Source organism: Sesamum indicum, linkage group LG3 (assembly GCF_026168435.1).
Source record: "Sesamum indicum cultivar Baizhima isolate 11 linkage group LG3, ASM2616843v1, whole genome shotgun sequence".
Taxonomy (NCBI): domain Eukaryota; kingdom Viridiplantae; phylum Streptophyta; class Magnoliopsida; order Lamiales; family Pedaliaceae; genus Sesamum; species Sesamum indicum.
In genome coordinates, this window is record NC_142659.1 from 25,579,404 (window position 1) to 25,606,835 (window position 27,432).

The 27,432-nt window shown below is 32.5% G+C and overlaps 1 protein-coding gene across 3 annotated transcripts; it reads right to left on the reverse strand.

Annotated features, from left to right (window-relative positions):
• Positions 1–6,939: 6,939 nt before the first annotated feature.
• Positions 6,940–27,368, reverse strand: LOC105158767 (DNA topoisomerase, type IA, core). 3 transcript variants are annotated; one of them, XM_011075623.3, is made up of 15 exons: positions 27,014–27,368; positions 26,835–26,891; positions 25,697–25,800; positions 24,283–24,376; positions 22,459–22,558; positions 20,596–20,836; positions 18,893–19,055; positions 18,687–18,806; positions 14,975–15,054; positions 14,131–14,409; positions 12,253–12,421; positions 11,701–11,829; positions 11,347–11,559; positions 10,241–10,441; positions 6,940–7,950 (listed from the first exon to the last, which is right to left on the reverse strand). In XM_011075623.3, the coding sequence occupies exons 1-15, from the start codon at positions 27,032–27,034 to the stop codon at positions 7,303–7,305; spliced, it is 2,619 nt and encodes an 872-aa protein (XP_011073925.1). In that variant the 5' UTR covers positions 27,035–27,368; the 3' UTR covers positions 6,940–7,302. The 3 variants fall into 3 exon arrangements, with proteins under 3 accessions (XP_011073925.1, XP_011073926.1, XP_011073927.1); XM_011075624.3 differs by having other exon boundaries at positions 10,262–10,441; positions 27,014–27,366; XM_011075625.3 differs by lacking the exon at positions 27,014–27,368 and having other exon boundaries at positions 24,283–24,371; positions 26,835–26,853.
• Between the last annotated feature and the right edge of the window lie 64 nt (positions 27,369–27,432).

Here is a 27,432-nt window from a genome sequence, read left to right on the forward strand (position 1 = left end):
TAATACTAATATATATATATATATAAAAGCACTTTTCACTCACAAGCAATTTGTGATACTACTGCACCAATTTTTTTACTATGTCGATAATATTCTTAAACTGATTTTTTTTTATTTTGATTATGATATATTTTAAAAAATTAAAAATCAGAGAGCGTGCTCAAGGCTGTGGATGGGCATGTGTTCCAATGTGAGTGGCCTTATTTGTTGGGCCGAAGACAGAAATATTTTATTTAATAATGTTTATAGATTGTAATAAAATAATTATGGAAATTTCTGTTGCACTACACCAAGTCGCTCCTCCGCATATGATTTTCTTTTTCATTTATTTAAATTAAAAAAAATAATGCAACCACTAAAAAAAAATTAGCATTTAACTATGATAAATTGTCATTGTACTTAGATATGATTCTTGCATGTTGAAAAAACGGCTACACTACAAAAAAAAAATGATTATTGACTATAATTTTAATAGTTACGGATTAAAAATTATAATAAATAATTTTTATTGATCACGGTTAAATAAATTGATGTAAAAATATGGATTTTCCACCAAAAAAAAGGTGTTTGCCATAGCTAAGACCCGTGGTAAAATATTTGCCATGGCTTTTAGTCATGATAAATATTTTAGCTGCCCTCACAGATACCACAACCAACTGCCATTGCATGGCCGTGGTCAATGTCTATTTGCTACGAATATTTTTATTTTAACCATGACAATTAGTCATGGTTAAAATGTTGTATTTTTTATAGTGCTAATATGTTGCATGGTAATGGTTAATTACTATTAATCATAATTTTTTACTTTTGATCATGATAATTAATTATAATAAAATGCCTTATATTTTTTTTTGATGCGGCAATAGATACATTAGTCGTCAATATAAATGTATCACTTCGGTCTCAAGATCTGATGTAGTGCTTGTTCTCATTTCTATCACTATGAAAATAGAGAAGACATTACAAGAAAACGGCTCAATAGCGACCAAATAAATTAGCATCGAGCTAATTAATAAGTAAAATTCTCATTGATAATCTAGATGAGCAGCAAGAACTTTACTTGCTAATTAGCTCGACACATCAAAATTTTATACGTAATGAGTTATATATTTTTTTAGAATGTATGTATAGCAAGTTACTCCAATGATTGATTGTGCTAACAGTTACCAATTACTTTTCAGAGTAGATGTGATGGAATTAATGAATCAAATTAGGTAATGTCATGGACTTTTTTACTTAGAAACTCACCTATTTTTCGTATATTTTATTTGAGTTGGATGGAGTTAGTTGTGATTTGGTATCATTTATCTTATTAATATTTGGGAATTATATATATAAATATAAAAAATTAAGACCACTCAACAGGCAGTAATTCTCAATAATTATATTTTAATTTCTGGGGAACCTTCATAAATTAAATAAAAGAAAGACTTCTCAATTAATTTAATTATATTATAGTTTCTTGGCAACCCAATGAAATAGAGAGGGTGCTTGGCTGGATTTATTTAAATAATCTTATAAGTTTATAAAAATGAAATTATATGTTATATTTAGATTATACATTTTATTTTCAGTTACATGAATATTTAAAATATAATATATGATTAATTTTTTTATGGATTATTATAGATTAATATTAGACATACAGTTTTGTATATATATTTTACAATAACAAACATGAGCTTTTTAAAACATGTAAATTTTTAAATATTTAATATAAAAGTACGATGCTTCGACAAGTTTATTTAAAAATTTCATAATATTCAAATTATCTTTCAGGGGAATAATGATCGTAATAAAAATATTTTAAGAGGGCCAAATGACAAGGTATTTTTTTTGAAAAATTACGGTGAACGTTATCGTGATTTTTGGGATGAAGTGTAATTAACACTGGTTTTATAATAAATTATTAAGGCTATAACTTGGTTACATTCTAATTTTATATTAAATTAGTATAAAATTCATGTCTCGGGAATATTTTTAATTTTAATCGTGACTATAATAATAAATATTTGAGAATAATTAATTATAAAGTTGAATAAAAATTATTTATATATATAATAAAACTACTTCAATGTAGTGGTTCTAATAAAAATTAGATGAATATCAATTTTTTTAATTGAATGAGTTATTATTAATTATTTAGGAAAATATCTATAAAATTATATATTCTTATATTTTTTTTAATTTAAATCATGGTTTGCTTGTATTACATTATTGCTGGTGGAAGGGGAATCAGTATTTTAAGTCTCATAAGTTAGACACATGTCACTTTTGGTATCATTCATTATAGGATCAGTATTTTTAGTCTCATAACTTACAAAATTAACACTTTTGGTCCTCATGCACTTTTTCATTTATCATTCATTGCAATTATTTATGTTGATATCAATATCTAATAAAAATAATCAAAATAATTATGCTCTAATTAATAATATCTAATAAATAAAATCTAAACAACACCTACTATTCAGTAAACAGCATCCCACACATATAGTGGGGTTCGAAATCATGACCTCTAATTAAGGTCGTGGGACCTCAGCTTTGCTAATTGAGTTAGGCCGTATTGGCCATGACACATGTGTTATTTAGTACTGTTTGAATTTTAGGGACAATTAAATTAGTCATGTGAAAAATTATGAATTTTTTCGTGATGGTTAATTATTATAATTAAAATAATAAATGACAGTGACTTCTGCTCAATCATATGTAGTTGTGCAACGAATATTACCCTTTGTTTTTATGAGCGAAGGCAAAAAACGTTAGTTATTGCTAAAAATCATAATAAATATTTTAATCATATCTTAAATCATGATAAATATTAATTAATTAGTTGTTGGTAAAACTTAAGTTTTAGCATTATTCTTATTATTGTTCATGGTGATAATATTAATTTATTATAATTTCAAAATCGTAGTTACTTATAATACAAAAAAAATTAATTTTTTTCCGACGATGAGTTTGCTTATCATTAACTAAACTATATTTTACGCATAATGAGATAACTATATATTGTATTATGCAATATCATCAAATTCATATTTTAACAATTTAAAGTTTATTTTTCTTTTAATAAAAATGTAAAATAACATCAATATTTAGCATATATATCCGAAAATCAAACCAAGAATTCAAGAAAATAAAAAACAAGCATTGATTAATTACAAAAATAAATGATAATCTATAAATTAATAAATGCTTCTGGAAAACCAAAGATCAAATAAACAAACATATATAGAAACAAAAAATGAGAAAAGAAGAGTAGAACATGTGGCCGCTTCACATCCATTTCCTCCTATATATATATCCCAAAAACAATAATAATAATTAAGAAATCATGTGTGTTGGTCTGCTTTATCAACCTTACAATTACGTAGACTATTTATTTTAAAATATGTGGACTTTTACAATCATTAAAGTAGTCCGAGTTGTTAGAGATAGATAATGTAAAAAAATCCAGACCAACATGTTCCCTATCTCAAGTTAGAGGGAGATTAACAAGATATGTTCCTATCTCCCTCACTCTTTGGTCCGTTTAGTCGTTGTTGCGGAATTATTCACGTCGACTCGTTAAAAATGACATCTCTACTCATAATAATTTTAAAGTTTGGCTAGCTTTTAAGCCAGAGTCTATATCTTTTTACTCATTCAAGATAACTAATAAAAATACATTTTTAGAAACGGAGATCAAGTTTATCACCATTTTGCAAAACAAATGCAGAACATCCAAAAATGCGAAGGAATGAGAGATCAATATTATTATTGGACCACAGACATTCAGGTAATTCATGTGACTTTTTAAATTGGGGCTTGCATTGTGATTGGCTGAAAAAGATGATGTGGTGAAGACATGGCCTGAAGTTAGGGAACTAAAACCAGAATGGCCTGAAGTTAGGGGACGAAAATTGCCTTTAAGCCTTTTATTTTCAACCAATCACAATGCAAGCCCCAATTTTAAAAGTCACATGCCTGGCATGTGACTTTTTCCCGCAAGTGGCTCAACTTTCCGACCAAATTTGTACCAAAATTGAGATTTTTTCAGTTTTACGGGACCAAAATGGAACCCTAGTAACTTAGGAGACTAAAACGAGAATGGCCTAAAATTAGGGGACGAAAATTGCCTTTAATCCTTTTCGTTATGTCTTTCTTCATTGTGTCAGTCTTCTCTATATTTAGGCCTAGACTTACTTTTACTTCTACTATCCTTTCTAAACTTATGATCAAAATTTATGTTCTTAGTTCTACTCCTCACATAATTATGTTCCTAGATTTCGGCCATAAAATTATTTACAATGTTGAATTATACCCCTATAACATAAATTTAATCGATCTCACTTTATGATGACAGTAGGCACCATCATAATTCATTAGACAAGATTCTTCTCATTACTAACTTGATTATAGTTCATTCTAGTTTAGTTAGCTTCATCACGGTATGATGTTTTCTATATAGGATTGCTCTCGTCTCGCACATCTTCTGTACATATATATATCAGCCCCACTAGAGCTCCGACAAGCATAACTCATCAATATAGAATTTTTTGTTCCGTATCTTAAAGTGAATACACCTTTCTTCATATTAATTAAATAATTTTTATTATAATTAATTATCCCATAAATTATAAAAATTCTGACTTTAATCATTTCGTCGAATTCCATTAGTATTTTTTTTATTGAAGCGGTCATGTGGTTGTTAATTTTTCAACTTTCTAAATAATTGTCACGTGCTAAACACGAGACCTTTTCAATCAAAACACTAACAAAATTTGATAAAATAATTAAACGTAGAATTTTTGTAACTTATATGACAATTTATAACTAATAAGATGAAAAATATACTAAACTTTAAGATACAAAACGGAAAATACAATTTTCTCCTAACTCATATATACAGATGACTTAATGGGCTATAGTGATGCATTCAAACTACCCGATTTTCAATTATGGAGCAAACACGCACTATAAAAAAATTGAGTTTTCACTTTAAATCGTAATAAATTAATACTATAATCACGATTAAATAAAATCAAATAAAAAAACTTAAATTGTTACCATAATTAATCAATATTCGCCATGATTTTTAATCGTAGCTAAAACATCTGCTCTAATTTAAATCATGATTAATATTTCGACCACACCTGTATAGACGTCCGTTGTGATGGTGCCCTAGTGGACAACACGTCGCCTGCATGACAGCATCGGCAAGAACAGGCAAACAAGCTTCGGACAACCTCAAGACAAGCATCCTTAGTAAATCAACAACAAAGAGAAACAGACACTCATCCCACAGATGGTGGAGAACAGCATACCTCTACCATAAGAAAGGGGACCATCATCCAACCAACCGTGGTTCAGTCCAATTGTAATCCCTACACATCGACCCATAATAGAGGAAAGATCCAATCTCAAATTTAGTTAGCCCGTCAAAATACGCAGGTCTGGAATGATTTCTAAATTAAGAGATTGTGGGTTCGAATTTTATAAATATAAGTCTATAATTTTGAATATGTTTGTTAATTTAAAAGAATTAATATATTAAATTAGATATTTAAATTTAAATATAATAAATGATACATATAACAATGAATAAAATCTTATTTGAAAGAATTGAAAAAACAAGAATGATTCCTAAACCTGGAGCTCATATTTTGACAAGGACTCCAACCAATCAAATTGAAAATTGGGTTGTGGATAGTGGAGGCTCTTTAGGCCTATTAGGACGATGATAGGTCAAAGATTGGGATTAAAAAAGAGATTTATAAGAATATGACAATTTTATCATTTATTTATGTATGATGATGAAAATTGTGATTATAATAATCCCATGTTTACCAAATTTTGATAGAAAATGTGATTGTTTCCGCCAATGCCCTTAAAATAAGAACAAAAGATGCACGCCTATTGAAATTTGAAAATCCTACGTCAATCACCATGAATGCTTCAAATTTCTATCCTCCAATTTTAGCCAAATTGAGGGGTATTTGCAACTTATTCTAGCAGGTATATGGCACTTAAAAAAAAATTATTATTAGCTATAATATTAATGATAATGATTAAAAACAGTAGTAAATGCTATCTGTTAATAAAAATTAATTTTTTTCACCATAAAAAAATTATTTACCAGAGCTAAGAGTCATTATAAAAATATTTGATCATGATAAATGTTTTAGCCACCCCCATCAAAATTACGGGTACCAATCATTTTATGGTCGTGATCAATTATTATTAATTATAATAATTAAATGTTATATTTGTTATAGTGTGAGGATACAATAGGCCAAGGGATATATAATCCATTGGGACTGCAGAGATTGTCTTTTGATCACTCTTAGAACAACGAAGGTGATGAAAGCCATGTCGGTAATGGTAATAATATTCCTAGTACGGAAACAGGTCCAATCCTATTTAACACTCCTTATCATTTACAATTAACAACGTTATATGTGCACCCAACATCCAGAGAGTTATTTATTTCACAACTTCGTAAAACCAATTCAGCATGGCTGTGTATTATTTTACCCAAACTTATACATGATAAATACCCGTATTTGTTATTTATGTATATGTATTTTATTTGCAGAATACTCCTTGGGTCACTCATATTATATCGAAAATAATTGGATGGATTAGATCTGGATTTTTGCCTATTAGATTTTGTGTTGCTTTTTAAAACTTACTAATTATATATTTTAATTTAATGTAATTAAAGTATATTTTTTTAATTAAAGAATTAATTAAATTTAAAATGCAAAATGTTAATAATAGCAAATCTTGTAAATGTTAATTAGTTTTATAAATAGCAAATTAGAACAATACGAAAAGGATCCAGCTCGCGTTCATCTTGTCCGAAAATTTGACTCCAGTTTGAGTAAAAATTCGAATGAAGCTTGGAAAAACTCAATCTCAAGTCGAGCTCTAGATGAGTCGGCTCGCGAGGCATACTCACTATTAATGCTTTTATACCATCAAAAATGTCTTCACAATGAAATAGGAAATTCCACACCAGCCTATTATCGTCCTACAAAATAAGTTTTCCCCTACATTACGTCCGCGCCACAAAGCATTCCAGTATGCTTCAAACAAGTTTTAAAGGATTCCCAGCAAATGTATTCACCCTTGTCTCAGCTACTGGTAGAAGAAACTTATCTTCTGAGCAATCCAACAAATCTTGTGTGTCCAAACCACCATTGTCCGGTCCTGTACGTCTGGCCGTATTCATGGTCATGTCATGCTGAAATGAGAGTCATAACTAATCCACATGTAGTTGAACAACAGATTTTAAAAATGTAGACATGACTTCGTTCAAAAATCACGGAAGCTCATTCTTGGATCGTGTTGCTTCTTGCCGCCCCTTCCTCTTCCACTATAACCTCTTCGCCCTCTTCCCCTGCCCCGTCCTCTGTGTCTTGCTTTTCTTGAAAACGACTTCCCATGCTTCATCTCAACGAGTGAATACAACAATTCGTCACAAAGAATGCACCCAATGTGTAACGTAGCTCCATCCTTCAAAGGGGTAGTCTTCTTGTTGAAGTCCACCTCTATGATAGTCGAATCACATTCAGGACAATGATCCCTAGTCGTGGAGATTCTATGAGCGCCTTCAGGAAGGGAAACAAGACAGTTGCACATATTGCAATACAGCCTCCACCTGGGAGCACTGACAGGGTCAAGCACTAGTGTACCATCACACTCTGGGCAAGCACAAACACCTTGGGATATCATAGAATGCTGGCAGGTAGGATGTGGGCAGAGGAAACACGGCATGCCAGCTCCCTTACCCAACTTAACACTACCACTGCTTTTACTTGCACCAAATAAATTATCGATACCTTCAAATGGAGGATTGTTGTAACAGTAAGGACAGAATGGGAACGATTTACCCTCTGGACCAGGCATTGAAAAGATCAAAAGCTCAAAGTTATCCAGAGGACAGGTGAGTTCCTTGTATAGCTGAAAGAGAAAGCCACGAAAAGACCGTCTATAATATCAGCAATAAGTAGATAGAACTATAAGGTTTCTCATGTGAGGTAAACACAACACCAGATCGAATGAACAGACAAGAAAGACAGTAAGGAAATTTGTTGAATATGTAAGTTTACACTTTCTGTTCAAAAAGACTTGGTTGGCATGCCTTGCATTCTTAGAAAATTATTTACCGGAGGCTTAATTTATTTTTGTGGCACACTACCTAGCAAAAGGAGAATTGTTGACATCATAAATCCATTAAAGCTTAACGGAGATTTGGGTGTTCACTCCTTCAACGTGATGTACATAATTTACAATTAGTTAAGAACACCAGGTAGATAGTTCTGATGGACGTACACAATTTTCAGTTGTTGATTTGACATCAATAATTTTCCCTCATCAAGGTCACAGTGGCCACAGCTATCTAAGCAGCTCCTCCCTAGTGAGCAGTATATGCAGTTCAGACCATGATACCTAGTTACCCCAATCTCATCTATTATTGTTATGCTCTCCCCTTTTCAAGCATATCTATTCTTAGTACTTATATCTGCATCTTGTCCCTGTTTATACATTACTGAAAGACAAAATGTCTGAACAATGAAAATTTTGAAAAAAATGCTTCAGGTCTTGCATTTTACAAGCATGTACACTAAAAACTTTCAAGTGCTCCAATTTTAGAATGATCCAGCAGTTGACTCTTTAGTCTTCATAATTTATCCAGTGGAAATAGCACTATTCCCTCCGTGGTTGCTTGCTATAACTCACAGGTACAGATATTCAAGATACAGTGGTTGCTTGCTAATTCACTGATCTCTCAGGAAAAAAGTAATTTTTGTACACTCACACCCATACTATTGCAGAGGAAAGGACCTCTACACAATAGAATAAACAAGTCTAACCTAGATGAACAAACCAATAACCATGAAACTGCAACCTTGAGAAGTATCATACATATTAGAATGCTGCATACGAACAATATAGATGAATAATTAATAGAATACTGATTGGTATCTAGGATGTAAAGTCACAAAATATCCAAAAAGCATTCACATTGACAACAAACATCAAGGTCGGGAAGCATAGGCATGCTAGAAAGAACTATGACGAGAGCCACAGGATGCAGCTTGATAGGAAAAAAATATCTCCAACCTCAGGAAAAAGACCAATGTATGAAGAAAACGTTTATAATTACCACCTCTCCTAGGTGTTAGTGTACTTACAGACTGTACACCTCCCATTTTATCTCCTCAAAGCTTACAAAATTTGATCAACACTTCCTTCCATTGGGGTTTAGGATGATCATGATGACGTTATCCCAAAAACTCAATTGATTTTCCAAGTTTACTGTTAGTAATTTAGCAAACTTGAGAGCTGTTGTAATGAATTAGAATTTGTACGAAGGTCAATTCTTTAGATGATATTATTTGTTTCATGCACTTGCCAGATGTCAAATTTAGCTTTATCAATTTTTACCTTCTCATCTCCACTTGACATTTTTATATGAAAACCAACAAATGTGTTCATTTAACTGCACCATATAATAAGGTGAAGCTATATAGAAAGGATTGGACTTGGAGGTATAATGCAATTGAAAAATTAGAAACTAACTTATGGCCAACTAATCTTGTAAAAATTAGGACTTTAAATGGTATCCAATTTGTAATGATTTTCACAAAACGATTCAAATAAAGCCTCATTTACTTTGAACCAATGAAATATTCCTTTTTGTTGATTCCATAGTTGGAATTAATTATTCTAACCGAAGAACAAACAAATATTTCAGACTGTAATTTACTATATAAATAAGCAAACACGTAATTAACATAATCCTTGAGCAGCTTCTAAAAGCGCATTCCCACATGCAATTTTCGAAAACAATATATCCCAATGCAACCTGAAACATTACCGTTACCTCCCTTCTCACATTAACCACAAAACAACTACACCACTATATTTCTAAAGTTTTAGAAGGAAGGCATGTAATTATTATATAATGGAAGGAGGTAACATGCAAACATCGAAAATGTGAGTAGAGGTTTTTGCGATTCCCAAGGGGTATCGTCAGCAATTATATTATTTCTAAGGAAGTTTTACCCATTTTTTACTTTTCATTTTGCCACTTTTAAGTAGAGGCAATTTAGTCCGTCTATATATGTATTTTTGGTTTGTTAACTGTAGAATATGGAGGAAACGTTTTTGTGTTTTCAAAATGGTGGGAGGTACAGTCTGTAATTATACAAACTCTAAAGTCACTCAAAGAACCCCAAAAACTTACTTCAGGTGATATATGCGATACCTTGATTGTACCCTTCGGGGGAGTATAATAAATTTCTTCACATGTCCCACAGTACAGCCGTGACGGTTGGGTAGGTATGTGCTTCATGTACCGTAAGCATTTGCCACATTTGCTAAGCACGCGTCCGGAGTCCGAGAGTGGAGAAAATTCTGCTTCAAATAACGCATCCATGTTTTCAATCTACATCAAGCAGGAACATGTTTTTAGGAATAGCACCAGATAAGCTATAGGGGAATTAGGATTTAAGACACATCACAGAGTGAATTTTGTTCAATTTACATTCTTTTATTCTCAGATGACTAATTCATGTATTTTCTTCTCTATATTCATGATGTGTGGACAAAGGGAAAGTGGGTTTGAATTACAAGAGGCAAATTTTATGAGAAACACTAGTCTATAGATTACTCATCTTCAATAAACCATTAAAGAAAGTTAGATAAGTGTTCGCAATCTGGTTCCGAGATATATACAATAACATTTAAGATCACTATCCAAAATTATCTAAGCTGTAGACAAGTCGGAGAGATGCACAGACGCAATCCATCAGTTCCTATGTAATTCAACTTGCTCTACTCTATTTTCATTCAGCTATATTAAAACAAAAAAAAATGAGTTATAACTTGTAAGTCATAAAAAATAACTTGCATATCAACGAGCATGTACTTGATTGTAACAGTAAAATTTTGTTATAAACTTAAAACTCTGTTTTAATACACAGCAAGTCCTCATGAATCTCCTAATGAAACAATTGTTCTCTCAGTTTGAGTGGAGCATCAGTGTCAAGAGAGAGCAAAAGGGAATTCATTACCTACTAAGCTAGTTCACGAAGAAAGAAACTGCCAGAAAGCATAAACTCCAGGCAGTCATTCTATAAAACTAACAAGAAGCGGAAGAAACTAAGAGCAACACCAAGAATACCATAAATATCAGTATTATCTTTTATCAACCTATGTCATGCAATTGAAATAACTTTTGGCTCAGAGGAGACACCATGGGGAAAAAGGCCATAGGATATGCATTGAGAAAAGCAAATGGAAACAAAATGTTTCCTCTAGAAACCAAATCAAATAACTGCTATGCATCACCTGCTTGACAAAGTAAATAAACTTCCTCTTAAACTGCTCTATCACATGCTCAACAACTAATGAATGATCTGCTTGTCCTTTAGCTACAAGGGCTATCTGGTGCTCGATGAAACTTCTAATATCAGGCAAACAGAGATCTGGGTCTATAAGTTGGTAGCCTCTTATTAAGCTGATACCTAAAGCAGTTGGAACCAATCTTCTTCCAGCTTGTACCTGCAGTCCAAATATAGAGGTAGGATAGGTTCTTACTTGTCTATCTTCCACATCAATTCAACATTTAAAACATAAACCATGGTTCTCAAGCTCATTAAAGCATGCAAAATTCTATAGAGACAATGAATAGGTAATACAAACCTGTACATAATTGCGTTCGCATATGTTGTTAATATGTACAGGGATGGATGCGTCCGTCCCTATCCCATTCTCTTCCATCAAAGAGATAAGTTCACTTTCACTAAGGTAATCTGGAGGTTGTGTACTTCCCTGAAAGTCCATAAAATTATAGGTAGGCAAAGATGGACACAGAATTCAAGTGGGCTCTAAGTAACAATTGTTGTAATATTTGCATGTCTACTAATTAAGCACCTAATGCAGATCCACAAGTATCTACCATGATTCATGCAATCTTAGGTACATAATAAAAATCACATTTCTTGCCAAAGAGCCAACAGGCAGTTGGCCATTATCACAAACAAATACTGAACACACTGAAAGCTAATTAATCGTTGCCCGTGGGAAAGAAACCAAGAGTGAGTTTTGTTCCTTCCTACTAACTTTTGTGTTTCCAGAATAAAACCCAATACATTGACATCTTTGAAGAACATCCCTGCTTCTACCACCAAAGAAAAGACTTAGCAAATAATCCAACAAGTGATTAAGTGTCCGCCAAATGGAAGGGTTCAATACCTCGTCTACTTCAATTCTTGATATGTCAATTTTCTGCCCTTCAGTGAACTGAGGTATATTTATCTCGGTAACTGCCAACCATGGCATAATGGATGTGAATCCTTTCACCAAGACATGCTGCCCAACACAGTAGAATGATTCTCCACCAGATTCAAATTCAATCTTTATCCTAGAGACAAAATAAATTGCAAATCTTATCAAACTGCACAGAGATTTCTGCCTAAACGTGAACTAATTTGTAAAAAATTGTAATGTTTTGTGAAGCCTCCCACTACATCAAATCGTACAAGTGCAATGAAAGTTGAAGTTTCAGATGATGTTGCAAATAAACGAAAAGGCAACACCATAAGTTGCTGCTTTGAAATCACTATTTCTGGATAAATCATTGTAGCTTTCATAATTTATATATTTTATTTTCTTGGTTACCAACAGCTAACATAGCAGTGTGCTCCAAAATATTAGGCAATAGGTGTTAAACGACCTCCTCATCTAAAAGCTTAACGTGTTAGAGAGCACAATCATTTAATATTTAATATATTAACGATAGGACACATTGATAATATCAACAATTACTGCATTGAACAAAGTAAAGGCTAACACAAAGTAACAAACATATACAAAATATTATACATGTTGCGCTAGTATTATAGGAAAAGGTCAAACCATCAAACGGAGTTCAGTTAATTCCAACTGCACGTCAAACTGAGAGAATTAGCAAGTAACTAACTTAACCCATACCAAAAAATCCGTGCAGTGACCCGAGTTAGCTCCCAATGCTAATTCTATAGGGTATATAAAATGAAAAACTAGATAAGACATGCTAATCTCTTAGAAGATCAATAGTAAGATCCCCATCTATCCTGTAGTAATTATTCACCTATTATTAAGGAATCTAATCAATTAACCATCTTGAATTATGATTTTATAGACGAGGCAAATGAGAAAAAGAAAAACAGCTATTCATTGTTCAACACTAGTTATTCATTTATGAGTGATGATTGCAAATCTGAAGTCTAAACTCAGAAAGCTATCAATACAACCAGAACTTGGATGCAAGTACAGCCTCAGAAGTTAGATGTTGCTTCTGACCTACTATTTTTTCAAGACGTTATTCATGCCTCATGATATGAAACCACTCCAGCTATACCAAAACCGTAATAACAATTGCACACTAGTACAGACATATGGTACATGGCATCCAAAGCAAAGGGATGTGAAGAACTCGCGAGAATTTATTTACTGATAGCACAATGAATTATATACACTAGGATGTGCATGCCGACAATGAAAACAATCAGCAACTAATAGAACAAACCACCAAGAAATAAACTACAAATTCTTCTAGAATTTTTGAAATCTCAATTTTGGCACTCAAAGAAAAACAGGAGTGTTTAGAAATACTCAGAGCTTGTTGGCTTTGATACCATGAAGCAAAAGAATCTTGGAAAACTTGTACAAATAATTTTGCAGATAGCATAAAGAATTATATATATGATGATGTTCCTACCCATGAGGAAACAGATCAGCACTGATACAACAAATCCACCTAAAACAAGAACCCCTCCTGAAACAAAATGATCCGAATTCCTAAAAACTTGAGATTCGTCAAATCTCCAAATTTGTAACAGTTAAAAATTTATTTTTACATGCATGTGAAATATGGTTCGCAAAGTAAATGAAATAGATTTAGATGAATTTTGGATGGCAATTCCAAATGCCTTAGCTAATCTGAAGTCTCTTGTAAAATCGAAACTGCCAGTGAAGACTATGCAATCATAAAATTTCAATCTAAAAGAACATAGCATTTAAATAGAAGTTGTAGCACAGACGAGAATAAAGTAAATGAGAGAGATTCAACTGAAATATTAGACCTTTAACCTTGTATATTTGCAATCTGGAGAAAGAGTTCCAAGAAAATGTTGACAAATGTATTGATAGAGCTTCCATGCATCATGCCCCAGAATATTCTCGGTAGCCGAAGACATTGGAGTTATTGGAGGGTGATCACCTGCATCAGTTCCCGATCGAGGCTTATGATAGCCATCAGATAAAAGTTGCTGAACATAATCACCCCAAACTGGATTGCGGGCTAGGGCTCCAAGAGTGCCTTTGTAATCAAATGAAGCCGGATATGCAGTGCTCTCCGTTCGGGGATAGCTAAAATAGCACAAATGAGGGAAACACACATCAATAAGAAAGGGATATAACCATCAGGATCAAACAAATAGATGGATCAAATGAAGGTCGTCACACTATCACCATCATTCTGCCTGACATCAGGCTGTTACACTCAAGACTCTAAGAGAAAACTGACTAGGCAACATACATTTTTCTCATTACTTTTATGCATCATTACAAATTCCACAAGTGATACTCAGCAATTACATTGCATTGTACTAACTAATATATAATCTCAGAATTCCAACGAAAACACTGTAAAATGTCAGAAAAAATCTTTGCATCATGATCAGAGAGTAACTCAATCCAGTTGATTACTAGACAAATGTATATTATTTGTTTCTTTATGTATTAGAATGTTAAACAAAATGTTCAAGACAAACAAAAGGGAAAGAAAAAACACTTATACATGCCCTGGTAACATGCCTGTTGTTTCTTAAACTTAATCCACTTCATATTCATCTCATTTCCTAATATTTTGAATTGCTTGCAACAGATGATGTTGCTGAAAAACACCATAACACAAAACGATGTAAACAAAAACCTGATGAAGCCTTGTGTATATAAACGCTCAGCCAATTGCATAGCCAGCTGGGGTCCAAAGCCCAAAGCACTTGAAGCAACCTGAATTAATCAAGACATGACCACAATAAAAATTTATATCTCTTTCCTGTTTAATACTTTATACTGAGCTGATTATTCTTCAATGCTTGGTAGCAAAAATTAGTTATTAAGAAGCTGAAGACCTTTCTGTTTGTTCCTTTTTTCCTTTCTAGGGGCAGATGGAGCGGGCACACCTATGTAGTTTTCCAAAAAAAACTGTGTGCTATGCTAATCCAATAAATCAAGTCACTGGCCAGATAAGATGCTAAAGTACAGCAATTTAATAGGTTCCTTCTACTTTAGTCCTCCAGTTTATTGTGAGAAGATATTTTATTGCTTAAATGGATAACTCTAAGAAACAATTAACTTTTGTGAATGCGAACACCAACTTGTCAAATAATGAATATTTCTGTTGTATGATCAAATTCTAAAAAGTTTGAACAAAAGAATCTACATATATAACTATGCCACTTAAATCAATTTCAAGTCACTCTACATGAATGGGCATCAAATCATCTTAAAGTAGACAGTAGTTGGAAAAGAGCTCAAATCAAACTTATTAAACTGGCTATGCATAAACTTTTGAAACCTTTTTATTGTCACCATAACTTAGAGAACGGAAGTGTCTGCTCTGGAGCTTACAAAAGCTCTACACATGTATAAATCCCATAGAACAAATATCAGTTCTTCGGCTAAAGCTCAATTTGAACAGTTCAAAATATATAGTTATAAAGTTAGATACATTTTACATCCTTGTATATTCATAATCACAAGCAAACTATTAATATCAAATCTATTTCCACCAATGAGTTTAATTAATGCATTCATTTCTTTAAACTCCTTATGTTCTATAAATAATTAATGAATGTATATTGTTAATTTTATTTTGATATAATATTATTAACCTACTTTTTGCAATTGAATCACAAGTATTTTTTTCTTTTTTGGTTTAATTCAAAACAATGAAGATTTTAAAAAAAAAAAATTGGTACAATATTTTCTTCCCAAAATGTCAAAGTGGTATGCTTGTTTTGAGACGTTTTGGTTTTTATTTTTTAGTTTCTAAATTTTAATCATCTTTTTGAAGTGCAATTTACCATTAAGTTTGAGTCTAACATGTTTTCAGTGGCATGCAGTTTTCCACCCACTGAAGCTAGATTGGAACATGAACATATTGCATGAGGTCTGAGGGAAAGTCGAAATGATTGCCTTTCATGTTACCATGCACGTATCGCAAGCACCTCTACAAATATATTGAGTTTGTAAGTATTGTTAAATATAAAATTCAACAAATCAAAAAATATTTCTAATTCTTGTTAGAAAATTTATGAACATTACAACGAGAAGAATTATTATATATTTTCTACAAAGATTATTTAGAAACAGTTGCACTCTTTTGAAGCATGAATAAATTGCATAAGTCTATTAAAAATATAAATATGGTTAAAGATTTGACAGTGCTAAAAAATATATAGTTTTTCTTATCTTTTTATTAGTAGAGACTGCACTTTTGGTTCTCCATTTTTAATGCATATATTTTGCGCACAAACACATTACATAGACCCAAAATGCTGAATAAATATATAAATTTGCTTCATATTCATACTTGTTTTATATTAATTCTTAACTGGTCATATGGTTTTTAGTAACTAAAGTTTTCATTAACAATGTTTTATAGGTTTTTTAGACATCTTCATTGTTTTTTTTTTTGTAATTACAAATAGACAAATTGAAAATTTCAAATGTTCATCAGTAGTTTAAAGAGAACACATCTTGTTATATTTGTTTAAAGACAGAAAATTATATGCAATAAACACGCTGTCATAATATTGTACTTTTGAAGATAATGTTTAGTTTTTAAGATCATCGACTTAACCTAGTTCCTATAATAATTTTCTTTTTATGACTGATCTAAAATTCATGAACAATTAAACTTTATCTTTTAATACTAATGAGTGCTATTAATATGTCTTAATCAAATAATTCCAAGTATTCATATCAAATGTAAGATATTAAAATTTTGTATTTTGGTATTTAATTGTGCTAATACTTTATATTTTTCCAGTAAAATTAAAACAGCAGTATTACATTTAATTATATCATGAAAATAAATTGATATAAAAATTAATTCAAATGACGAGATAGATTGATTTATTAGAAAAATAAAAAAATTCATTAATTTCCAAAATAAGATACATTAATAAGAATTATCTTAAATAAATACAAAAAGTTAATATCATTTGTCAATTGGTACAAACTCTCTGGGAGATACACATTATTATTTTTGGTAACACTCATTGCAAAGCATATAATACTTATTCTTTTTACTACATAGTCAAAGTAATTGTTGAGGTTCATATTACTTCAGTATTGAGCATCTTAAAAGAATACAAAACATAAATAGAATCAATCATACCTGAATCAAGCGCTCAAATGTCAATATTTGTACCTTGTGACATTGATTAATTCCTTATCTTAAATTTCTAAGTAATACATTTAAAAAAAAAAATTGCTTTTGGCGACCCTGTAATAAAAAAAATAAGATAAATAAATATTCTATTTAGTAAGATTATAAGTTGAATTCTTAGTTTTTCCTAAAAAATAAATTTTATTTGTTTCATGTCCGACAAAATCAAAAGATATCTTAACAAATCATATTATTGTTATAATATCTTTTATGTACGTCAATGTGGAAAATAGAAGAGATTACTTAAGAAGAGTCCACTATATCATTCACTTATCTAAATGTATTTCCATTAAAACATATTAATGTTGTTTAATGAGCCTTACTTAAAATCTTAAAAATAATGTTCATTTTTAAACTATTGTTTTTGTAGCTCATGACCAAATCCAAGTTTACCGTGTTATGAATTGCAAAATAATTCTTCTCTATATTTTTTTCTGTACAAGTTAAGAAGTAAAAAAAACATTATGAGTTTATTTGTACTTCTATGATATTATACATATATCTACAAGGCATAGATATAGATGTTATTCATATACATTCTTAAGAAAACATTGTATATATATGTGCATCAAGAAATGTATTCAGAAAATCAATTACGAATTAGTAATTCCATAATAATTTATATAGTTTAATAAACTCATAAAATCTCTTATTAGAAAACAAAGTGAAAAAACTCATAATTTAAAAGTAAAACATATTAGTAATTTAGGATATAATCAAAGTTAAAATTTAAGAAATTAACAATAAATTTACAGAACTACCATTAAATTAATTAATTTAAGGGCAATTTAGTTTAATCAACAAGCCAAAAAGAGTTATATTTTTATAAAAGTACAGAGATAGATGACAGTAATTCTAGATACTTGATGCACTTGCACAACACGATTGGCAGTTTCACCTATATCCACAGCAACACACCCACTCTCGAACATGTGACTTGGTTCATATTTTATGTGAAATGAGAGAATTAGACCTCAAACATCACTCAGACCTCTGTTCAGTTTCCTATTCTTTTTGTGTATTAGACAGTGAGTAAACTGTGAGGGAATACCCATAATTTAATCTGAAGTTGAGGAATTTCATAAACAAAAATAGAATTGACACAGCACATAAGTGATTCTGACTAGGAAGTTAAATTAATCAAAACCATATCAAACGGAAATACAGACACCTAGTTCTTTCTGACCTTCAGAAGGTTCACTGTGTTGAGACCTGTGGGGCGACCTTTTGACACTTGCTTTTCGGATATACCAATAACTTTCAGGAACCCATCCTCTTTTACAAAGTTTCTGAACATCTGTGTGACCTATAATCAGCAAAATTTGCAGGAATTAGCATCTGAAGATACCATATATTAGAACATTAAGGAAATTTAAAGATAGAGGGCCTCACATCTGAGTCAAATAACCTGTGACGCTGCCAGTCTAATTTTAGTTCATAGCCCTTGTACATTATGTAAGGATGCAATGTCCAAAACTTTTCTGGCTTAAAAGTATTAATTTGCAGGTGACGGCGCACACAAAAGCCAAGGGTTGGAGTTTGACATGGCCCATAACTGAAATCAGAATGAAAAATAATTACAGAAGTAACCAACAACTAATGCTTGCTAAAAAAGGAAGTTTGCTGAAAGCCTGAAAAAAATATTAGCTGCTACTAAAAGCTTCATTAATAACTAGATGAAATTTGAGAGCAGGATCACCAGTAACAACTACCAAAAATAGTTAAAATCTACATGCTCAATACTTTTCAATCTCCCTTATCGTTTGTGGGTTACACTAAGGCTAGGCGAACGTTCTGATCCAGCTACCCAATAATTCCTTATTCCAAAATGGGCATTCATCCGCCAATGGGAAGCACCATTGAGCGGTGGTTCCTCTCCTTCCTCTTGAACCTCGAACAAAAAATAGATCTCGCCGACTAAGAGTTCCGAATTTCAAAAGTAAACTGAACTTGACTTAAGACGAAGGAACTGGATATTGCATTTTCTCGAAGAGCATATAGCTGAAAGCGATAGACCGACCCTACCAATTATAAAATTTAGATTCAGATAAAAAAATACCCAGGATTTTTCAAGAATAGTTATCCATAACAAGAAAAGCTATAAGCATCACTGAAATCAATAAACAGGTATCTCCCTTTGTTTCACTTATATGACAGGGCAAAAGAATTAAATTGAACCTAACAGCAATATATTACATTAGAAAGAAAACAGAACTCACCTAGATTGTAATTAATCAGGCTATGGATTCCATAGAGTAAATTAGCAGCATATCTATTTGTTCGGTGTTTTTCTAGAAATAATAGTCTAGCAAATAAGCCAGTGTGGTTTTGAATATGGCTGCAATTGAATGAAGCTCGCTCTAATAATATTCAAGTCGGAATCTGATGCTTCTTGAAGTCATCTAAGCTGGACCAGCTCAAATACTTCTTAGAGCTGTTTAGTTTGAGCAGCTTACTAGCTCTAATTCGACCATAAACATTTTTTTTAATATAGTTGCATTTCTATTGAATATTATCCATTACATCAACTTTTGAGCCTTCATTTTCTCTACTGATCCAATTTGCGCCCCAGCCTTTGTCTAAGCCACTTAGCTTCCTCATCGAATCCTATCCCCTGATCTCAATCATGTTTGCTGTAGAAATTTACCACCTTAAACAATGTCCTAGGTACATTCTTTCACCTTAAACAATGTTTAAGTCATCATGGTGCGTAAGATCGACACCAGGAAAAAAGACCAATTTTTAAAACATAAAAAAAATATCACTTGCAAAGCCTCCCTGAAATTCCCATACTCTTTTTTCTGTTCCTGCTGTTCCATCTATTCTTTCCCTCTCTTTGCCCATGCTATTGCGTTTCCAGAAAGCTTCTCCGAATGTGCTCCGCAACATTCATTAGTGAGATCAATTTGAAGCTCAATCTTGAAAATTTTGATATCAGGTCTGTTGGTTTTACACCCTTCATTTTGAACACAAATGTCCTATGTTCATTAAGATAAGACCTAGCAACTGACAAAAGTGAATAGAGATAAATAATGCAAGCTAAAATGTGACAGAATCCAATAAAGAAAAATGGTTAGACAAGGAAAGAGACTAACGAGATCACTCTTGAATCAAGGTTTCCATATTTCCCATTGAAATAACTTGTTTGGAACCGTGTGAAGGCAACTCCAACTTTCAAATCTATCTCTTGACGGGCATCCACAGCCTGTGCCTCATTTTTATTAGGCTCAACAAGGCTATTCATGGCTTTCAAAATATCCTTCTCAGTTACAGCTGAAAATCGAGCACGATGAACTTTCTTGCCAGGTGTTGACTGGAATCCGGTGCACTCAATGACTGAAGTGAATGCATAGTTAAGGGTAAGAAAGGACATTATTTCACATCAAGTATGAGCTAAGGATTATTGAGAAACATAAAAGTGACATCTTTGTAGCTTACATATGTCATGCATACTCAAAGAGCATTAAAAGTATTACTCCATTGTCCCAAATCTATAACACTTTTCTTTCTTATTCTTGACATCCTAAAACAAGACTCCATTTCCTAAAATGGAATATTTCTCTAGGAGATGCCATTTCATTTTAAATATTAATATCCCACTGCTAATACACTACTTTCAAGGGCAAAAATGCAAACATAACAAACTTCCACTCCAAAGTCTCATCTAAAACTTTACAACCCATTTAGACACATATGTTAGAGTTGGCTCCCTAATGACTCCTGGGGCAGACATTTTCCTAAATCAATATCGATAAAAAGGAAATTTCATCTTCATTCCATTGCTTTCATCTCAAATGAAGTCCTTAGATCAAACGTAGTTACCGAGCATGGTTGCAAGGTGAAATGTTTCCATGACTTTAACCTTAAAATATTTCATACTAAGAATCAATGATAATTCTCATGATAATTATCACAGCCACGGGATGCAAATTTATTTATGATAATTGTTACAATTGATTATTTTTTCCAGCTGATGTCATCTGATGAGCATACTGAACGTGTATCTTCCAGACTCTATGAACAAATGGTGGCATTGATACCAGCTTATGCAAATTATAAATCAATCACATGATCGTGTTACTCATATGAATTGTCTGAATTTCTTTGTGATAAATATCATGCACTTTTAATTGATTAAAAAATTTTGGAAAATCTTTGTTTGGGATCAATTAGGTTGATTTCCTATTTTAATTTGTTAAAACAAGCATTTTCTACGTTTTCTCAAAAAAATTATAACAAAAAAGAAGAGCCATCATGTGCAATCTCGCTGCACCCAGCATGCACCCAGGCCTCCAACCAACAAGGCTCTAGGTGCTGCTTGGGGCAGCCATGCGCCCAGCGCCCACCCTTTTGTTTTGGTGTTTTATCTTGGAGGAGATTTTTGACCCATCAACTTTACATTGACAACGATCACAAATTTATTGATTTATCTTCTAAAGGAGTGGTAGTAGGTATCATTTATAACTTTACCTATGCATGTAGCATAATTAAATCATAATAGCTATGGGCTTATGTTAGATAGGTGGTACCATGTTGATATCATTCTCAATTGATGCATGTCATCTAATATATTATTCGAGAAAAACTAAATTATGTGTAACCCAGGGCCTTATGAACCAAATGATATATAACTTGCATGATTAGCTCTTATCTGCCTCCAAAATTGTATAAAAATGACATATGATCTTTACTCTTGAATATGTACAGATTATTGCTTGACTCAACAAAGCCCTATACCTTAAATAACTAGCTCTCCTATATGTATCATCTTCATCCACTCCATTTTTCACTCTTTTTTGCCTATGGATAACAATTCTGAGTAAATTGTACATGCACAAACACATGACTAATGAGTGCTGAGCCATTTCAAAAGGATTACAGCACTTCTGTAAAGCATAACCATATAACAATTTTGCAGTTAAAATATGGTATCAGAGTTATCTCATAAAGAAACATACCTTCAAAACATATATTTTCTCCTTCACGATCACAATCCAACCACAATACCAAGTGTCCACAACCACGAGCTTCTTGGCTTAAATGCCTACAAATATGAGCCTTTCACCAAGAGCATGTTAGCTACTGTGTTCCCAAAATGAAAATGGGTCACAAAACCAATATGAATAGCATTAGATGTTATTGATAGCACCAAATAATTGTAGTAACAAAACAATATAATCCAAGTCTTTTATGGAATTATCTTCTAGAGAACTAGACTAAAAAAAGAAAGCAGATTAAATGGTCTAAGTACTTGGGGATGATTATCCTGAAACTCCCCAAGGACACGGTGTATTATAAAAATCCTTTTAGTTTTTAAAAGTTAAACTATACCTGCCACAATATGTTTTCTCAAATGCTTAAAGGGATACAATGCATTATGCCATCCGTAAGGATCAATTCTGAGAACTACCTCACAATGTCTGGTAAATCTAACCAACTTTGTATACCCTGTCTACTACGTTAGATTGATTGAATAAAGGCAGTTTGCCTACAGCAGTTTTTCACCATTATGAATACGACAATGCAATCAGATAGGCAAGGAAGGTATAAGATGCCCAATTGGGAGAGATGAAGCCAACCTAGAATAGCTCTAACTTGGCACAAGTAATACTGGTAAAAGAGATCATCCTAAATTGAGAAATGGATGAAGCCTCTGCAATATATACACTCTTAGATAGTTTCTCCCAAAGTTTTTGACAAGGATCACTGCTAGTGTGTGCTTCTTACTCAGCAAATGAATCTGTGGATTTATGATTTATGATTTATCATGAAAGAGATGAAGAAAGAAAGGGTAGATAAATTTCAGCATCAGAATAAGATGAAAAGATAAAGACATCAAAATCTTTCAACCTGCCAATTTGAGAGAAAAAGAAGAGCAAGTATAGTAGTTTATATGCGTGAGACTGAATAAATGGAATCTGTTTGGCTACACCAGACCCAATGTTTTGCAGGACATTCTCTGCTCTCATATTTTGAAAATTAAGAAAGGGGGAACAACATCAGGTCTTGAGTTTCTTTTGTGGGGCACTATTGATCTGTTTAATTTTTAGTCCGTTAGTTCCTCCAATATCTTTTCCATACCAATATACAATTCTTCGTTTGAATCCTACACACTTAACAGCAATGGAACATCATGTATGGAAACATTTCTTGTTGCGAATTGTCATTAATTGCTGCTTAACAGCTGTTACACCTCCATATTTCCTCGACATTATGTTGAATATTCTAAGGAAACATCTTAGTCCACTTAGTTGACCAATTAACCTATTAAATCAGCTCTCAAGCTGCTATACAAGACAAGCATGTTTGATAATATTAAGCCACAAAATCTTTTTTAACCAGGAAAAAGTAGTCTTATTGTCCGGATCACCATAGCTCCCATACTTCGTGCTCCCTGAGCCTAAGTTAGCTTTTCAAACAAGAAGTTTGAGAAATAGATGCACTGTGTTGAAAGAACTTATACCTCGATAAAAAGATCATGCATAGTAGGATTTTGATAGTAGGATACTGGAGTTATTAAGTAAATGTATTGAAGTAGACGGAAATTACATCCAGGTGAAAAGAGCATGCTAGTAGAGCAGAAAAAGGAAAAGAATAAATGTCGAAGTTTTCTTAAACTGCATCACATTTTAAAAACACTACTTATTTGTTTTTTGTTTTTTGTTTTTCTTTTTTTTTTGGTATAGCATAATTCATATTCCTAAGTAAATATTACATAAGTATCAGTGGAACATAAGATCAGGATAAATGCCATGAAAAGCTAACAAAATGAAAGACTCCACCTTTGGTGTCGATTCTGATTTAACAATAGGTGCATCAAAGAGATCCAGAGGATTCGTAGAATTCCAATCTTGAAAACGTGCTGGGAAATCTACACTAAATGTCACAAAACAGATAATGAAGCAGTCAAATACTAAAACAGTTCAAGTTTTAGAGCAAAGCATACAGAACAACTATCGGATAGTCAATATTCCATTATTAGAACATTATTTCTTTCAAAGACAAATATCTTACTTACTTTGACTTGATAAAGCATTCACTCAAACCAAACAATTAATAGACAAAATGAAAAAACCAGATAGTGCTAGAATGTTAAATGATATATTGACAAAAAAGAAAAATAATGCAGGAAAAAGAAATAGAATCAAAAAAAAATCTTGAGAAATCAGAACTTTATAGTTCACTTATACAATTGACGTGTTACTGATGATATCAATGACTATTGCAAGCTATAGTACCCATTTGCTTTCTATTTCTTTCCCAGTAATTTTAGGACTAAATCCACTGCGAGATTAGATTTGTCATTAGTTTGAGGTTCTGATTTCAGTAACATGAAGATTTAACTACAGCTCGTAGTCAGAGAGTGGGAGTGAGACGATAAAGGCATAACAGAGTGGCGAAGAGTCAGCCTTTCCATAAGCCGTAAGGTACTAGAAGAGTCAATTCCCATAATATGTTTCCACTTTAACTCCAAGTAACCGATAAAATCAGCCTTTCCATGTTCGTCTGCACTGGAACTTGTTCAAAGAACTTCTCTTCAGGGATTCTCCTAAGAGACTATGTGATGCTCAATATGGATTGAGGTCTATTTGTCCACATTTGTCTCATCCTATCCCCATTACTTTGACTTCCTTGGAAATTAGGAGGATTAAGTTTCAACAATACGAAGAATTAACTGCCCATGAGCCTTTATTTTCTTCTTTTTAGGCAGCCAAGTGACCTGCTGATTAATATACTTTCCTGTTTCATCTTTTTTCCAATTTTTAACCTATGTTGTCCATAAATGAACTTTTGAGCAATATTATGTCTTGTAGGGATTATTAGTATAATTCAAGTCTTCTTCTCCGATTTTACTTCTTTGCTAGCATGTATTTTGCGACTCCACAACCTGTCTAGCTTTTCTCTGTCCTCCCAGACACAGTAAAGGTTTAATTGAATTGCTGTCTGAATCTTCTCCCTTCTACTTTGACAGTTAGATCTTCTCCTTTCTACTTTGACCAAGACCAAGGGTTTAGCATGAAATCTACTACCTATTACGTTATTACTGGATTTAAAATGTTATATTAGTAATAGAGGGAGGTACGTATCTGAGTTAGAAGTGAAGTCTTTTTTTAAGTTAATTAACCCAACTTTATGATAGCAAAGCATATTAAGAAGAATAGCGAAAGATATACTAAAAGTCAAGGAAATTGGAACCTGAAAACATGACCAATCACTGATGTCACTTTATAGTGCACCGGAAACCCCAAAAACATTCCATCAAACTCATGGACCTCGGTACTACCTCTTCGGGTTGACATCTGCAAGTCAGTAAATTAACGCACATAAAGAAATTTATATGGTACTTAAATGAATTCTAATTACATAGGAAGAAATAGACCACTGTTTACAGAAGAAAATATCTACAGATAAGATGAAGACATATCCACTAAGAAGAAAAAAACAAATGATTGCATAAGCCTTCAGATCCATTATGAAGATATTACCAACCAAATAGTAACCCAAGAATTTTTGTGGATCAGAAAAGAAAAGGACAATTTAATATTCTCCAATTTATCAATAAATGTGACAGCAATAATCCAAATAACAAAAGAAACAACAGATAATTTGGTGGAGCAAAATGCAAACTTAGTAAGAGAGAGAAAGAGAGAGAGCTGGTACCCCTTCCTGCAAATGATAATTGACTAGAAAACACAAATTACATTTTCATGCACTGAATTACAGTATGGTAATGTAAATTCCAAATATTCTCCATAATGTTTGAGTTAAGCTGTTCAACAAGCTAGATTCTGAGATTCACTCCGTTAGTGTAGTAGTAAGCAACTTTTATGTTATGAAGCTTTCTCGTTACAGCAATTATATCTTCTTTGTTTTGTTTTTTTGGAGGAAGATAACTAAAAGATTGCCAACAAAAAGGATTTGCAAGAGCAACTACATGTGAAAATCATTGTCAATAAAACTAGGAAGCATATCCAAGTGCAGCTAAAAGCTTGACTTCGTAATCAAGAAATGAAGTTGCCACATTGAAAAGATTAACTAGATCAATGATAAGTGAACACTACAAAAGTCAGCAAAACATAAACTGTAATTATCATCCTACAGTCAATTTACATGCAAAAAAGAGGAAATTCACCATTTTCTTTTTCTCATTCATAGTAGAAAAGTAAAATGCGTACCCAATGGTTAGTTAAGAAAACTACTGACAAAAACAAGTACTCTTTCTTCTTGCCCTCTCATAAAAACAATCTCAAGCAAATAAGTATCCAGCAACTCTACAACGCTCGTAAGGATCATGGCATTGAAACAGGGTAAGCGGAAAGAAAATAGGGCTTACTCGACCACCGGAAAGAGCTGAAGCGATTGCGAGAGCAATGCTTGGCTTCTCTGCAACCTGAACTCATTAGATTACATCATCAGAGGCACAGAAACAACCAACAGACTACAAAAGTACCCTTTTTAAACACATCAAATCAAACAAATATTTGCACCTACTTTTTTTCTTCAGTTTCTTACCATTAGAACTTTGGGAGCCATTTTTTCCGAGCCTCAGGGGGTTTTCTGCAGTAATGTTTCAGAGAATTTGGAACTAGTAATGCTTATGAACCTGCCAGAGCACCTATCATAACGCCAGAGCAAAAGACAGCCTTTTACCATATATGCCCTCACCGTTACAGAGACTGCTGTGCTTTTTACAAGCAAAAACGCCTTCTAACGAGGATCGTTGGATCAAACTGATTAAAGATCACTGTCAGATCATAAAGGTGAGGGGAATTAGGGCTGAGAGCTTCAATCAAATGAAAACAACGGCATTTGGGTAGAAATTGGGAATCTTGATCAAAGGATTAACTCTCTTTTACCGAGGTGAGCGTCGGGTCGGGTTTTTCAGGTTAGATAGTGTAAAAATAAACTTGTTCCTGAATTTGATTTAATTG

What these genes read in the sequence shown, in the direction of transcription:
- LOC105158767 (XM_011075623.3), bottom strand. Translation starts at nt 27,034, where the DNA reads ATGGCTCCCAAAGTTCTAATG. An exon ending in AGAAAATATATGTTTTGAAG is followed by an intron (nt 20,837 to 22,458) that starts GTATGTTTCTTT and finishes CATTCACTTCAG; the next exon opens with TCATTGAGTGCACCGGATTC. An exon ending in CAAGAATTGAAGTAGACGAG is followed by an intron (nt 11,830 to 12,252) that starts GTATTGAACCCT and finishes ATGGACTTTCAG; the next exon opens with GGAAGTACACAACCTCCAGA.